This window comes from Salmo trutta, chromosome 18, assembly GCF_901001165.1.
Source record: "Salmo trutta chromosome 18, fSalTru1.1, whole genome shotgun sequence".
NCBI classification, from domain to species: Eukaryota; Metazoa; Chordata; class Actinopteri; order Salmoniformes; family Salmonidae; genus Salmo; species Salmo trutta.
This window is the reverse complement of record NC_042974.1, coordinates 57,992,286-58,008,561: the sequence shown is the minus strand read 5'-3', so window position 1 is coordinate 58,008,561 and position 16,276 is coordinate 57,992,286. Positions and strand designations below refer to the sequence as shown.

The 16,276-nt window shown below is 42.0% G+C and overlaps 1 protein-coding gene across 2 annotated transcripts; it reads right to left on the bottom strand.

Annotated features, from left to right (window-relative positions):
• Positions 1–139: 139 nt before the first annotated feature.
• LOC115153597 (SH3 domain-binding protein 1) lies at positions 140–15,688 on the bottom strand. Of its 2 annotated transcripts, XM_029699209.1 has the most exons (18): positions 15,451–15,688; positions 7,771–7,813; positions 6,476–6,580; positions 6,307–6,383; positions 6,105–6,216; positions 5,592–5,668; positions 5,199–5,286; positions 5,017–5,085; positions 4,814–4,904; positions 3,500–3,636; positions 3,258–3,366; positions 3,054–3,135; positions 2,859–2,939; positions 2,379–2,492; positions 2,030–2,127; positions 1,636–1,798; positions 1,148–1,503; positions 140–688 (listed from the first exon to the last, which is right to left on the bottom strand). In XM_029699209.1, exons 1-18 carry the CDS (start codon positions 15,495–15,497, stop codon positions 432–434), a joined length of 2,106 nt encoding a protein of 701 aa, XP_029555069.1. In that variant the 5' UTR covers positions 15,498–15,688; the 3' UTR covers positions 140–431. The 2 variants fall into 2 exon arrangements, with proteins under 2 accessions (XP_029555069.1, XP_029555070.1); XM_029699210.1 differs by lacking the exons at positions 7,771–7,813; positions 15,451–15,688 and adding an exon at positions 6,782–6,786.
• Between the last annotated feature and the right edge of the window lie 588 nt (positions 15,689–16,276).

The following is a 16,276-nucleotide window of genomic DNA, read 5'->3' as shown; positions in this document are numbered from 1 at the left end:
ACATTTCTACTCCTGAACTTATTAGGCTTGCCATAACAAAGGGTTGAATACTTATTGACTCGAGACATTTCAGCTTTTCATTTGTAATTCATTTGTACAAATTTTGAAAAACATAATTTCACTTTGACATTATGGGGTATTGTGTGTAGGCCAGTGACACAAAAATCTAAATGGAATCTATTTTAAATTCAAGCTGTAACTCAACAACATGAAAAAAGTCAAGGGGTGTGAATAATTTCTGAAAAAACTGTATGGTAGCGCTCAAGCTACAAAGCACTTGGAACTGGCTGCAGAAGCCCAATACATCTCTGGCCTTGATATGCAACCCAAACAAGGTTATACCAAATGTCAGGTTACAGTCTACTTTTGTACCTAAAGCATAAGAAAACTTCTTTACACAGGCTTAGATGATACTCTATATCTCTACCTCATCACTGCGCTATAGAGGTCACCTGTTTGCTCACCAGTACTGGGGGCTTGGGTGGTGGGATTTGAGGGGGCCTAATTGCACCCTTTTTGTTTGGGGCCTTCTTCAGGACCGGAGCTAGGGACTTGAGTGCAGGGTGTGGCTGGGTTTTGGGTGCCTCTGCTGGGGCTGGAGGGGCTGGGGTCCTGGGTCTGGAGTATGTAGCGACCACCTGTTCTTTACCCGGGATGGACCGCTTGTGTTGAAAAAAGGAACTCCTCGCTGTGAAAAGAGAGAAAGAGGTAGTTGGGTGTTGAGGATTGATTTAGGATAAGTCTTATTGTGACTATATATATGTGCATTATTATATTATAAGTATTTGTCTTTACATCGACTTGAAACTAAACCTGTTAGTTGTGGTAGTACAACAGTTATTTATGACAACAGTTTCGTCATTAGAAGCCGTTGGTAATTTTGGCCACTGCTGCCGTAGAATGTGGCTTCCTGTGTACTAAAGTAGAGCAGTACTTTGCCACTTATGCTGAGGTGGACCGTGACACACCACATGAGCTCTGTGGATGACTTCAGCGCTGTCAATAGATAGCGTTAGCTTACTACCACATGAGCTCCGTGGATGACTTCAGCGCTGTCAATAAATAGCGTTAGCTAGCTACCACATGAGTTCTGTGTTTTACTATGCACCATTAGCATGTCATGGAACGGCCGTGGAGGGTCACCTACGTTTGTATGGTGAGGTGATCTTCAGTATAGCTTTGGGGGAGTCCGGTGGGGCCTCTAAGATGGGTACTAGTGATCCTGATTCAGGGCTCTGCTTCTGGGTCGGACTACATTCAGACACCGGTGGTGGGGAAGGAACCAGGGTTGGGCCAGGAGCCAGTTTGGGGCTGGGTAGTGGGGATGTGTTGTGAACCAGTGTTGGGCTTGAGATGGGGAACGTGCTCTGGGTCTGGACTGAGGTAGGGGTAAGTGGGGTTGAGCTAGGTGGGTCTGAGGCAGAGTTCCCCCAGGTGGTGGTTCTATGAACAATGGAGCCTGTCTTGAAGATGAATAGACCTCCACTGTTCTGTGACGGTGAGCTGAGGAGGAGACGGTCGGTGTTAGATAATACACTGTTATAATTAAAAAGTGAACAAGTAAACTCTGTTCAAATGCCTTTATTAATGACTGTTGACAATGTTTCATTCCTGTTCCGTCTGTGTGTGTGGTACCTGATTGTTTTACAGAGAGAAGGATGAGAAGTGGTAGAGGAAGAGCATAAGGAAGAGGAGGAGGTAGTTCTGGCAAGGTTCTCTTTCCCAGGCTCTGAGGGTTCAGGTTCTATCAAGGTCAAATCTGAGACCCCAGGAAGTTCAGGAATCTCAAAGTCCACCTCTGGAAAGAAACACAACATAGGTCATGTTGCATCAAAAATCCATAGACCGACCTAGCTTGGCTCAACACAGTAAGATAAACATGAGTGATCATAAGGCATTCAGGCAGCTTGCTCTGGTATCATAGTGGAGAACTTCCACAAATGTCATGCAAACCAACTCATCACTTAAAGGACTCCCAGTACTTCTCCCCGGAACACAAGTAAACAGAACATTGAAGGTGGTACTGTACCTTCTGGAAACAGGCTGCTGGAGTATTGTATGAGAGGCTCAACCACCGCCACGACCTGGACAGAGGAGGCAGACGCCATGTCCAACAACGCTGCCTCCCTGAGAGAGAGAGGAAAATAGAGAAAAATAGATGACGGGCACAGAATTGGACGGAGGAGAGGAAAATTGAAGTAAGACAAAGAGAGAGGGAGGGAGAAAGAAAAGAGGTTCAAGTCAAGTACTAAACAACACAGACCTAATCAGATGAAAGTGACACCAGGAACAACACTGAGACAGAGGGCTATGACAGACAGATAGATAGACAGTGTGGTTCAGTTTCCTCTCTCGGTCACCATGTCATTAGTACCCACCCCTCCATGTGAGGCCACAACAGATTGGGACCCAGTACTATGGCGATGTTACTGGGACTCATCCTGTTAACCGCCTGCTGCTCTGACAGACATGACAGGAACTGTACCAGATACCTAATAGAGGGGAGGGGGGAGAGAGAGAGAGAGAAAAAGAGAGAGCGAGACGGAGACAGAGAAACCGAGAGAGAGAGAGACAGAGAGAAAGAGAGAGAGAGAGGCAGATAGGAAGAGATTCACAATCATCACACACCCTGCATCATTCTTGAGTGTTTATAATCTTTCAAGATCACAGGAGGTTGGTGACACCTTAATTGGGGAGGACGGGCTCATGGTAATCGCTGGAGCCGAATTGAGTAGAATGGTATCAGATGCATCAAACACATGGTTTGTTGCAATTCCAAATGCTCCGTTCCAGCCATTATTATGAGCAATCCTCCCCTCAGCAGCCTCCACTGGTCAAGATCTGAGAGAGCTATGTACCGGAGGTTGTTGTAGTTTTCTGATGGTAACTTCTTCAGCACAATTTTAAACTGCTCAAGTTTGTCTGTCAATTCTTTCTCCCTAAATAATGACGGGGACAGGCAGAGAGACGTTTGATGAGGAGAAATTAGAGAGAAATTATATAGACACTATAAACTGTATGCTTCTAAGATGTAGACCTATCATGGACCTTACCCTGCTGCTTGAAACCAATCATTGTAGAGTTCAAAGGTCATGAGGGGTTCAGGCAGCTCTCTCAGGTAGCTTTTCAAAGCCCCTACATGGAAAAAATAGAAGATGCTGCTTAATGCCTACGTGTTATTGTACTGTCAAGTAAACACATTTGAAACTTGAAAACCTTGAATAAGGAGTACTGTCAACAGGGACATTCTCTCTGACCTGCGACTGCGTGAGGGTCATTGAACTCGCTGTGGTTCATGACTCCTCCATCCAGACTGCTCTTCAGTCTCTTCACTACCGAGGCTGCTGCGGCCAGACGAAACAGACCCTGGGAGAGAGATGGAGGGAGAGAGATAGAGACCAATTTTATCCAGGAGGGCATTATCGTAGACTGGCTAATTCATGAATTATATCCCATTCACATGAATACCATGTAGTAGATGAATAATCCCAGTCCTCACCTCCTCCCTCATGCCGGTGTGCAGCAGCATGTGAACACACTCCTGGATGGGAACAGCGATCTCCCTGCCGCTGTCATACAGGTGAGTCAGCAGGGGCTCCCCATATACCTTCCCCCTAGAGTTGTTCTTCTGGGAGTCTGTGGTAACACATACTGGTGACACACTGGACAAATACTACTGTAGGCAGGTGGGAGCAACACATTGGATAGGGTGAGTTACCTATGTACAGTAAGTAAGCCTGGGTATTATAACTGCAAACACACACATACCGTACACATACCGTACACACGCACACACACACACACACACACACACACACACACACATACATTCACACACATACAAACCTACTCATTCAAGGGTTTTTCTTTATTTGACTATTTTCTACATTGTAGAATAATAGTGAAGACATCAAAACTATGAAATAACACATGGAATCATGTAGTAACCAAGAAAGTGTGAAACAAAGATTCTTCAAAGTAGCCACCCTTTGCCTTGATGACAGCTTTGCACACTCTTGGTATTCTCTCAACCAACTTCATGAAGAATGCTTTTCCAACAGTCTTGAAGGAGTTCCCACATATGCTGAGCACTTGTGGCGGCTTTTACTTCACTCTACGGTCCGACTCATCCCAAACCATCTCAATTGGGTTGAGGTCGGGTGATTGTGGAGGCCAGGTCATCATCTGATGCAGCACTCCATCAATCTTCTTCTTGGTCAAATAGCCCTTACACAGCCTGGAAGTGTATTTTGGGCCATTGTCTTATTGAAAAACAAATGATAGTCCCACTAAGCGCAAACCAGATGGGATGGTGTATCACTGCAGAATGCTGTGGTAGCCATGCTGGTTAAGTGTGCCTTGAATTGTAAATAAATCACAGACAATGTCACCAGCAAAGCACCCCCACGTCATCACACCACCTCCTCCATGCTTCATGGATGGTGGGAACCACACATGCAGAGATCATCCGTTCACCCATTCTGCGTCTCACAAAGACACAAGGGTTGGAACCAAAAATATCACATTTGGACTCATCAGACCAAAGGACAGATTTCCACCGGTCTAATGTCCATTGCTCGTGTTTCTTGGCCCAAGAAAGTCTCTTCTTTTTATTGGTGTCCTTTAGTAGTGGTTTCTTGGCAGAAATTCGACCATGAAGGCCTGATTCACACAGTCTCCTCTGAACAGTTGATGTTGATGTGTCTGTTACTTGAACTCTGTGAAGCATTTATTTGGTGGAAAACCCCTGGAATGAGAAGGTGTCTCCAAACTTTTGACTGGTACTGAACATACATACATACACACTATTCACCTGTTTGATTGTGGCTTTCTTTTAGCTCAGTGATGTTTCGTTCCAGGAAGTCATGGGAATTCTTATGATGTTCTGCTTGTAGTTCCAGCAGCTGAGAGGGCACAAACCAGGCACTTATCAAATCTAATTCCTAATAGCACATGATAATTAACAAAAGTAAAACACAGCTTGAAAAGAGAGGACAATTAGCGGGCCACACTCACACGAATGAAGTAGTTGGCATAGGCATCTTCTTTAGTGGCAAAGTGATAGAGATCTGCAGAGTATTGGTCCTGCAGAGAATGAATAGCCAGACCAACAGTATGTATGTAAGAGGCTAAAACTACCACATGAAACAACAAAGTGTCTTAAACAGTAACACGTAATAGGAGTGACCATCCAACACCTTGATGCTCTCCAGTTTCCTCCAGGCCTCCTCCACCTCTTCTTTCAGGCCGTCCTGCTTTGCCTGAGGGCCCGTACTGGCCTGGGACCTGAAGGGGCAAAGTCATTCATGATCAGAAGCCAGAAAGCAAACGAGAGGACACAATGGAGATACTGATTAAAGGTAGTTATTATAGATGTATAAAGGAACTATGCGCTGTCTGGAACAGAGGAGGCTGGTGGGAGGAGCTATAGGAGGATGGGCTCAATGTAATGGCTGGAATAGAATAAATGGAACTGTGTCAACCACTACCTCCACTGATCTGGAACATATAGGGTCTGTCACCTATCCGGTGTATGTGACAATAAAACATCTTAAAGTGCTAAATACAATCACACAGAATGTGTGACCCACTTGTTGAGTGCATTGTGCCAATCCATTGTGAGTTTTGCAAACTGCTTCTTGTTTTTGAGAATCTCTGGAAGGTCTTCCTACAGATGGGAACAGAATTAGTATTCATATGCTGAACAGCTAATCAAATGGCTACCCAGACTATTTGCATTTTTTGCGCTGCTGCTACTCGCTGTTTATTATCTATACTGTACATAGTCACTTTACCCCTACCTACATGTACAAATTAACTCAACTCTGCACCGGTACCCTCTGTATATAGCCTCGTTATTGTTATTTTATTGTTGCTCTTTTATTTTTTACTTTATTTAGTAAGTATTTTTCTTAACTCTTATTTTTCTTCAAAATTACATTGTTGGTTAAGGGCTTGTAAGTAAGCATTTCACGGTAAGGTTTGCACCTGTTGTATTCTGCGCATGTGACAAATAACATTTGATTTGATGTGATACTACATAATCACAAACTTTCATTTTTGTCCAAAAGTGTCTGAAAGCCTCTTGCTCCTGCAGCCCTTACCTCACTGAGCTTATTGAGAGGCTCCAAAACCTCCTTCTCCAGCTTCAGCTCAAATTCAGACAACGTTTTGGCCAGATGGTTCTCCATGAAGCAACACATCTCCAACACTTTCCTATCAGAGAGGAAATAGACTGATTGATTAATTGATTGTGTTTGACTGATAATTTGGATGATGAATAAATGGTTTGGCTACTTAAAGTACCTGATAGAAGAGTCTGCATCAAAGTCTTTAAAGCTCTCAGCCATGCTAACAGAGAGCAGCATGAGAGGGAGTTTTTTCTGGAGAGAGAGATAGTTTTGTATTGATAATCATAACAGATGTAAGTCAAGTCAAGGGGAAAGGATGAAAGGTGAAAAAGAGGAGATGTTACCATTCGTCTCTCTGTGTCCAGCCCTAGCTGACTCTGCAGACAGCCAAGCAGCTTCTTGTGAATAACCTGCGCTGCCTTCTTGGCTGGCTCCACCCGCTGCTCCACCTTAGGCCAATGAAAATGACCACATATAGAGTGTCTTATGTTCACAGTGTGAGCTAGGTACAAATGTATTCACCCTTCACGTAGTGAACTGAGCGACTGCTATCCCCCTTTATAATCTGCCTGAACGTACCATAACCAAATCGTCTATGCTCCTCTATCCCCCTCCTCCTCTATCCTCCTTTATAATCAGCTTCAACACACCATAACCAGATACTCTATCCCCCTTTATAGTCAGCCTTAATGCGCCATAACCAGATGCTCTATCCCCCTTCATAACCAGCATTAACTCACCAGAAGAAGATCTTATATCCTCCTTTATAATCAGCCTCAACTCACCATAACAAGATCATCTATCCCCTTTATAATCATCCTGAATGCACCATAACCTGATCCTCTATCCCCCTTTATAATCAGCCTTAACTCACCATAACAAGATCTTATGTCCTCCTTCATAATCAGCCTCAACTCACCATAACAAGATCTTATATCCTTCTTTATAATCAGCCTTAACTCACCATAACAAGATCTTATATCCTCCTTTATAATCAGCCTTAACTCACCATAACAAGATCCTCTATCCTTCTTTATAATCAGCCTTAACACACCATAACCAGATTCTCTAACCCCCTTTATAATCAGGCTTAACTCACCATAACAAAATCCTCTATCCTCCTTTATAATCAGCCTTAACACACCATAACCAGATTCTCTAACCCCCTTTATAATCAGGCTTAACTCACCATAACAAAATCCTCTATCCTCCTTTATAATCAGCCTTAACTCACCATAACAAGATCTTATATCCTCCTTTATAATCAGCCTCAACTTACCATAACGAGATCATCTATCCCCCTTTATAATCATCCTTAATGCACCATAACCTGATCCTCTATCCCCCTTTATAATCAGCCTTAACTCACCATAACCAGATTCTCTAACCTCCTTTATAATCAGGCTTAACTCACCATAACAAAGTCCTCTATCCTCCTTTATAATCAGCCTTAACTCACCATAACCAGATGCTCTATCCCCCTTTATAATCAGCCTTAACGCACCATAACGAGATCCTCTATCCTCCTTTATAATCAGCCTTAACGTACCATAACCAGATGCTCTATCCCCCTTCATAATCAGATTTAACACATCATAACCAGATCCTCTATCCCCCTTCATAATCAGCCTTAACTCACCATAACCAGATCCTCTGTGAGAAGGTTAGTGGCATCCTGTGATCTGTTGATAAGAATAAAAAAGGCTTTCAGGACGTTTTTGTTTTGCAGTGTGTTGCAGTATGTGCATTTAGTCTTCCCTGTGGCTCAGTTGGTAGAGCATGGTGTTTGCAACGCCAGCATGGTGTGTGCAACGCCAGGGTTGTGGGTTCGATTTCCACGGGGGGCCAGTACAAAAAAAAAATGCATGGTATGAAATGTATGCATTCACTACTGTAAGTTGCTCTGGATAAGAGCGTCTGCTAAATGACTAAAATGTATTATGGATCCCCATTAGTTCAGCAGCCACTCTTCTTGGGGTGCAGCTCTATGGGAGATTAGTACACATGTAGCTCTTCCGCTGTCAGTCAGATGAGATCAACATCCTAAAGTTAGAGAGTGGAGGCTGTGGCTGTGGTTTAGATAGGAAGCAGGCCAGATAGAGGGAGGGGAAGTTGGCTGATGAGGGCTACTGCTCACGCCAGGGCCCTCACCCTATCCCAGAGGTTCCCAACCTTTTTTGCTTACTGTACCAGCAACGGAATTTTGCCTGGAGTGCCCCTGAAGTACCCCCTCATGTGCATTTTACCAATAGGCCTATGGTCTCATGAGTCTTCTCAAGTACCCCCTGTGGACAGGTCAAGTACCCCCAGGGGTCTTAGTACCCATGGTTGAGAACCACTGCCCTAACCCACTGTTTTAGGTTACTGACAGGTGAAGATGGAGAGACAGAGAGTGAGTGAGAGAGACAGGCAAAGAGAGAGAGAGAGATTAATTTGTATTGTTTATTTAACTTTGTTTATTATCTACTTCACTTGCTTTGGCAATGTTAACATATGTTTCCCATGCCAATGAAGCCCTTAAATTGAATTGAATTGAATTGAGAGAGAAAGTCTGAGAGAGAGACACAGAGAGATACAAATATTAGAATCAACTATTAAAGACTACAAGAACCCACTGGATTCTCCAATTACATTGAATGAACATCAGGACAAAATATAAACCCTCCAACCCAAAAAGGCCTGTGGTGTTGATGGTATACTCAATTAAAGGATAAAATATACAGACAACAAATTCCAATTGGCTATACTTAAACTCTTTAACATCATCCTTAGCTCTGGCATCTTCCCCAATATTTGGAACCAAGGACTGATCACCCCAATCCACAAAAAAAGGAGACAAATTTTACCCCAATAACTACCGTGGGATATGCGTTAACAGCAACCTTGGAAAATACTCTGCATTATCATTAACAGCAGACTCGTACATTTCCCCAGTGAAAACAATGTACTGAGCAAATGTCAAATTGGCTTTTTACTAAATTACTGTACGACAGACCACGTATTCACCCTACACACCCTGATTGACAAACAAAAAAACTAAACAAATGCAAAGCCTTCTCATGCTTTGTTGATTTAAAAAAAGCCTTTGACTCAATTTGGCATGAGGGTCTGCTATACAAATTGATGGAAAGTGGTGTTGGGGAAAAAACACAAGACATTATAAAATCCATGTACACAAACAACAAGTCAAATGTCTACTTTTTGCTGATGATCTAGTGCTTCTGTCAGCAACCAATGAAGGTCTACAGCAGCACCTAGATCTTCTGCACAGATTCTGCCAGACCTGGGCCCTGACAGTAAATCCCAGTAAGACAAAAATAATGGTATTCCAAAAAAGGTCCAGTCGCCAGGACCACAAAAACAAATTCCATCTAGACCCCATTGCCCTAGAGCAGGTATTCCCAAACTGGGGTATATGTACCAATGCCGTCGGGGGTACGCCAAATAAAAATGTGATTCACATTTTTTTATATTTATATATATTTGTTTTTTTATTCTTCACATTTTTAAACAGAACATTTATATTTTCCAATGGGGCTATGCATTTGGGTGAGGTTTCTTCTCACCTGAGTAGCCTCGTTTCACTGCCAAAAATAAAATTAAATCATCTACTGTTCAGCAAAATAACAACACAATGTCAAATACAGGTAGCCTAGTCAAATAATGAACATCCAATCACATTAACCATTACTCTGTCACAGGAAACCTTCCCTCTTGCGCAGACATTTAGAAACGAAACATGACAATTTGAAAAATAAAACATGGGAGTTTTTTGAGCGATAATAAAGACGTCTTTCAAGTAGTAAGACATGTATAAAAGCAACAGATACCATTAATAAGAAGGGGCTATAAGTGTCTTATATGGTGAGCTACTGAGTGGCTAGGACAGGCAAGCCCCATACTATTGTGGGGGACTTAATTCTTCCTGCTGCCGCGGATATGGCTGGGACAATGCTGGGGGAAAAGGCCAAGTAAACTATACAGACAATGGCTTCATCAAATAACACTGTTTTACGACGCATCAGTGACATGGCAGGAGATGTTTTGAAGCAATTACTGCTTCGCAAACAAGCCAGTGAATTATATGTGTTACAGCTGGATGAGTCAACAGACGTGGCGGGCCTGGCACAGCTCCTGGTATATGTCCATTACGTTTATGGGGGGTCAATTAAGGAAGACATCCTCTTCTGCAAACCACTGGAAACCAGGACAACATCAGAGGGTATTTTTTTAAGTACTGGACACCTTTGTGACATCAAATGGACTATAGTGGTCAAGATGTGTTGGCATCTGTACTGATGGCGCAAAAGACATAACCGGGAGACATAGTAGAGTGGTAACGCGCGTGCAAGCAGTTGCTCCCGACGCCACTTGGGTACACTGCAGCATCCACCGAGAGGCTCTTGCTGCCAAGGGAATGCCTGACAGCTTGAAAGACGTTTTGGATACTACAGTGAAAATGGGTAACTTTGTTAAAGCAAAGCCCCTGAACTCTCGTGTATTTTCTGCATTATGCAATGATATGGGCAGCGACCATGTAACACTTTTACAACATACATAAGTGCGCTGGTTATCAAGGGGCAAAGTATTGATAGTTTTTTTTAAATTGAGAGACGAGCTAAATGTTTTCTTAACTTGTCTGACTGCTTACATGATGACGAGTTTCTCACACGACTGGCCTATCTGGGTGATGTTTTTTCTCGCCTGAATGATCTGAATCTAGGATTACAGGGACTCTCCACAACTATATTCAATGCGCGGGACAAAATTGAGGCTATGATTAAGAAGTTAGAGCTCTTCTCTGTCTGCATTAACAAGGACAACACACAGGTCTTTACATCATTGTATGATTTTTTTTGTGTGTAAATGAACTCCAGCTTACGGACAATGTCAAATGTGATATAGCGAAGCACCTGAGTGTGTTGGGTGCGCAATTACGCAGGTACTTTCCTAAAACGGATGACACAAACAACTGGATTCATTATCCCTTTCATGCCCTGCCTCCAGTCCACTTACCAATTTCTTAACAAGAGAGCCTCATCGAAATTGCAACAAGCGGTTCTGTGAAAATGTTATTTAATCAGAAGCCACTGCCAGAGTTTCTTGCCTTGGCAAATTGCGCTGTTAAGACACTGATGCTCTTTGCAACAACATACCTACGTGAGAGTGGATTCTCGGCCCTTACTAGCAGGAAAACTAAATACAGTCACAGACTGTGTGGAAAATGATTTAAGACTGAGACTCTCCAATACAACCCAACGTTGCAGATTTATGTGCATCCTTTTAAGCACACCCTTCTTATTAATCTGTGGTGAGTTATTCACCATTTTTTATGAACAAATAAGGTGTTATATGTAAGATGGCTAAATAAAGAGAAAAATTATTATTTGTGCCCTGGTCCTATAAGAGCTCTTTGTCACTTCCCACGATCCGGGTTGTGACAAAAACTCACACTCATTCTTATGTTTAATAAATGTACTGTACAGTGTGGCAGGCTTACAATGATGACAAAAAACAACATTTGAGAGTGCGCTGACCCTGGTGCTAGAGAGGGTACGCAGTTGGAGGTTGAACGTTTGAAGGGGTACAGAACTATAAAAAGTTTGGGAACCACTGCCCTAGAGCAAACAAAAACGTGACCCTGGTGCTAGAGAGGGTACGCAGTTGGAGGTTGAACATTTGAAGGGGTACGGAACTATAAAAAGTTTGGGAACCACTGCCCTAAAGGAAACAAAAAACATATGTTTCCCATGCCAATAAAGCCCCTTAAATTGCAACTGAATTGAGAGAAAGAGACAGAGAGAGAGACAGAGAGAGAGAAAGGAGAGAGAGAGTTGATATGTGCGCTTTATAATGTTTCAATTATACAGTACCAGTCAAAAGTTTGGACACACCAACTCATTCAAGGGTTTTCTTTATTTTTACTATTTTCTACATTGTAGAATAGTAGTGAAGACATCAAAACTATGAAATAACACATATGGAATCATGTTGTAACCAAAATATATATTTTACATTTTACATTCTTCAAAGTAGCCACCCTTGCCTTGATGACAGCTTTAGAATGCTTTTCCAACAGTCTTGAAGGAGTTCCCACATATGCTAAGTACTTGTTGGCTGCTTTTCCTTCACTCTGCGGTCCAACTCATCCAAAACCATCTCAATTGGGTTGAGGTCGGGTGATTGTAGAGGCCAGGTCATCTGATGTAGCACTCCATCACTCTCCTTCTTGGTCAAATAGCCCTAACACAGCCTGGAGGTGTGTTTTGGGTCATTGTCCTGTTGAAAAACAAATGATAGTCCCACTAAGCACAAAGCAGATGGGATGGTGTATCGCTGCAGAATTCTGTGGTAGCCATGCTTGTTAAGTGTGCCTTGAATTCTAAATAAATCACTGACAGTGTCACCAGCAAAGCACCACCACACCATCACACCTCCTCCCCGCTTCACGGTGGGAACCACACATGCAGAGATCATCCGTTCACCTACTCTGCATCTCACAAAGACACGGCTATTGGAACCAAAAATCTAAACTTTTTACTAATCAGACCAAAGGACAGATTTCCACCGGTCTAATGTCCATTACTCATGTTTCTTGGCCCAAGCAAGTCTCTTCTTCTTATTGGTGTCCTTTAGTAGTGGATTCTTGCAGCAATTTGACCATGAAGGCCTGATTGACGCAGTCTCCTCTGAACAGTTGATGTTGAGATGTTGGGCTGCAATTTCTGAGGCTGGTAACGCTAATGAACTTATCCTCTGCAGCGGTAACCCTGGGTCTTCCTTTCCTGTGGAGGTCCTCATGAGCACCAAAAACATCATAGAGCTTGATGATTTTTGCAACTGCACTTGAAGAAACTTTCAAAGTGTGTGCAAAGCTGTCATCAAGGCAAAGGGTAGCTATGTTGAAGAATCTAAAATACAGTATAAAACATATTTATTTGTTTAACACTCTTTTGGTTACTACACGATTCCACATGTGTTATTTCATAGTTTTGATGTCTTCACTGTTATTCTACAATTAAGAAAATAGTAAAAATAAAGAAAAACCCTTGAATGAGTAGGTGTGTCCAAACTTTTAACTGGTACTATATGTTGGGTTTTTCTAAGTTTTAGTTTATAATTTGTATCATTTTAAATATTAGCTGCTATCGGGAGCCACCATCAGTAATACCCACATACATTTATAACTGTAACTTTAGTGTTAGTTTCCTTCCATTTGTAGCCCACATTTTGCATAATTCCATTCCATTCCGTTTACTTTTCTGTCTTCTGTCACGGCCTTGTAAATTGTTCCTGGGGTCGCTAGCATTAGTGGATAATATTAGGCTAACGTTATGCAATAATTTGGGACATGTAGCCTATTTGAATCATTATGGAACTCAGACTACACAGAGCAGTGTAAACCCAGAGCCTGGCGCATGGTTCACAATGACTGGACCGTTGTCATACAGTTCCATGATTAGTGAGGATTAGGGTAGATTTATAGGACTATTGTTCAACCACTGTATTTTTCATCCATCAATATATTTAGTGCGTAAAGGCTCTCCAACCCTGTTTTTTATGAGTCATACATACTTTCCTACCCCTAAAATGTGCTGAAATAATCTACAAGATAAGAATGTTTTTAAATCAGGTGGTGCTGAAACAGAGAAGAATATATTTAGTTGGCTTCCTGTCAATGATCCCTATATTCTGAACCCGTTCTCTCCATGTATTCTAGTGAGTCTATCGACAAAATTATAAGTAAAGGTACACCTTATTTAAAGGGATGGCTTAAGATAAATGTACGGAAAACTCTATTGAATGAAAACTCCATGAGAAAATCTGTTGGCCAGCAAGTGGGAGTGTTTTTAGCAATTTTATTAAATTAATTCAGCCCACGCAGGGGAACCACGCCTGCAAAGCCCGTTATGCGCCTGCAGAAGGTACATCTGAATACTAAATACTGAGAAATGCATAGGAAAGGCGTGCATTGGAAAGGCATACATTTCCTAAGTCTGAATCGGGCTCATAGAGAGCAGTGTGATTGATAGCAGTGAAACAGCTGCAGTGTAGCTTTGAACCCCAACCCAGGTCACAGCTAGGTCACATGATTAGCACCTAAACTTCTTTTGATTGAAATCTATAAGAGGAGATATTCCCACCATCTCTGTGAAAGTATCTATGACATCAAGAGCAAGTTCCCTCTTTTGTGTCACTCACTCTCATTTCAACTTTCCTGTTACAACAACAGATGGACACTACAATTTTTCTAGAATAGCTGGAGGAGTATTTCTACATTCAAGCATTTTCCAACAGTTTTTTATTTTCTTCAACTAAACAAAAGTCCATAGGTGTCTGCCTGTGTGTGTGTCTTGATAGTTACGGTTACAGTCAGTCAGTCAGTAAGATGAGTGTAGGTAGGTGCTCATCTAAAGTGGTTAGAGCTCTCTACTGGTGCAGCCGCCCTGTTAGTTAGCAGGACTTGTCAATAGTCTGAAAACACGTCAGTGGAAGAGAGGTCTGCAAACACACAGCACACAGGATAGTGTGGGTCTCAACAACCCAACGTGGGTGTCCAATGACATATTTCAGCTAATCTGCAGCATAATATAGTACATACACATGAAGATTTAGTTTTTGTAAATGTCACATTACTAGGTCAAAGGTCAGCCAGGTGCACAGTTGACTTTTGAGATGCATGGGATATCTTGTGGGCGGGGATGTGCTTTCAAGTTTACTCTTTAACCCATTATGTCACAGGCCACACACAAAGTAAAACATGATTTAAACACACTGCACTTGTCATCTCGCCCATGACACTATCTAAAACAACTGTTCATTGTTATGACTGATCTCTCACTCATCAAGACTAAACATTACAGTTATCCACTATTCTCACCTGTCTGTCGGATTCTTAACATTGTTCTTCTTACTTTCATACTAAGGGTGGCATGACAACAACAAACTCAGATTTTCTTCAGACACCAAAGATACCCTGTCCTAAGCAGAACTCAGCTGACTCTTCTTAAACTCCTCACTCACCAAAAGCTTGTCTAAAGGTTTTCCCTTCAACACACAGGTACTCACAGTGAAAATAAGACTAAAACTTAGAACCGGACAGGAGTTTAGATTGTCACAAAACTTGATACATGTAGCATTGGTTACAGAAGTACATTAACTCATGATTGTATTCTCCATGTTATATTGTTAGCTCTATTTTCTGTAATAACTAGTGTAGTATGCTACTAAACTACTAGAATCAACAGAAATAGGCTATTGTAGCATTTACAATCCCCCCCCCCCCAAAAAGTCCAAAATGGCACATGAAAGTACTTACTTCCCCACAGATCCTAACTGCTTTAAGAGGTTGAATGATTTTAGCATTGTCGCACAGGAGTCAACCCTCCTCTTACAAACTATCCTTCTGTCCAGGACTTCAGTCAGGTATCACCTTGTCAGTGACTGTACTATTTAAATTAGCAAGCACCACTGCAAGGGGTTTTCTTCTGTGTGTGTTGTGAGTGTGCGGCTCTGTCATCCAGCAGTATTCGTTCTTGTTTCGGAAGTGTGACTGTTCAACCGCCTCTCTGTCAGGTCTGAGAGAAGAGGAAGTTGCTTCAACTGAAGCAGCAGCAGGGGGAAGAGGGTTTTTTCCCAATATCACAATGTGAAACATTATCATGTAATATCTATCTGAGTCATAGATGTATATCCATCTAGATATTGTAATCTGCCTATTTACAATGCCTTCAGAAAGTACTCACACCGCTTGACTTGTGCAACATTTTGTTGTGTTACAGCCTGAATTTAAAATGGATTACATTTTGATTTTTGTCAGTGGCCTACACACAATAACCCATAACGTCAAAGTGGAATTATGTCTACTTTTTTCAAAACTAATTTAAAAGGAAAAGCTGAAATGTCTTGAGTCAATAAGTATTCAACCCCTTTGTTATGGCAAGACTAAATCAATTCAGGAGTAAACATTTTCTTAACAAGTCACAAAATAAGTTGCATGGACTCACACTGTGTGCAATAATAGTGTTTAACATGATTTTTGAATGACTATCTTATCTCTGTACCCCACAAATGTAATTATCTGCAATGTCACCGGCTTCATTAGAAAATGTATCGGCGTTGTTGTCCCCACGGTGAGGGTTGCT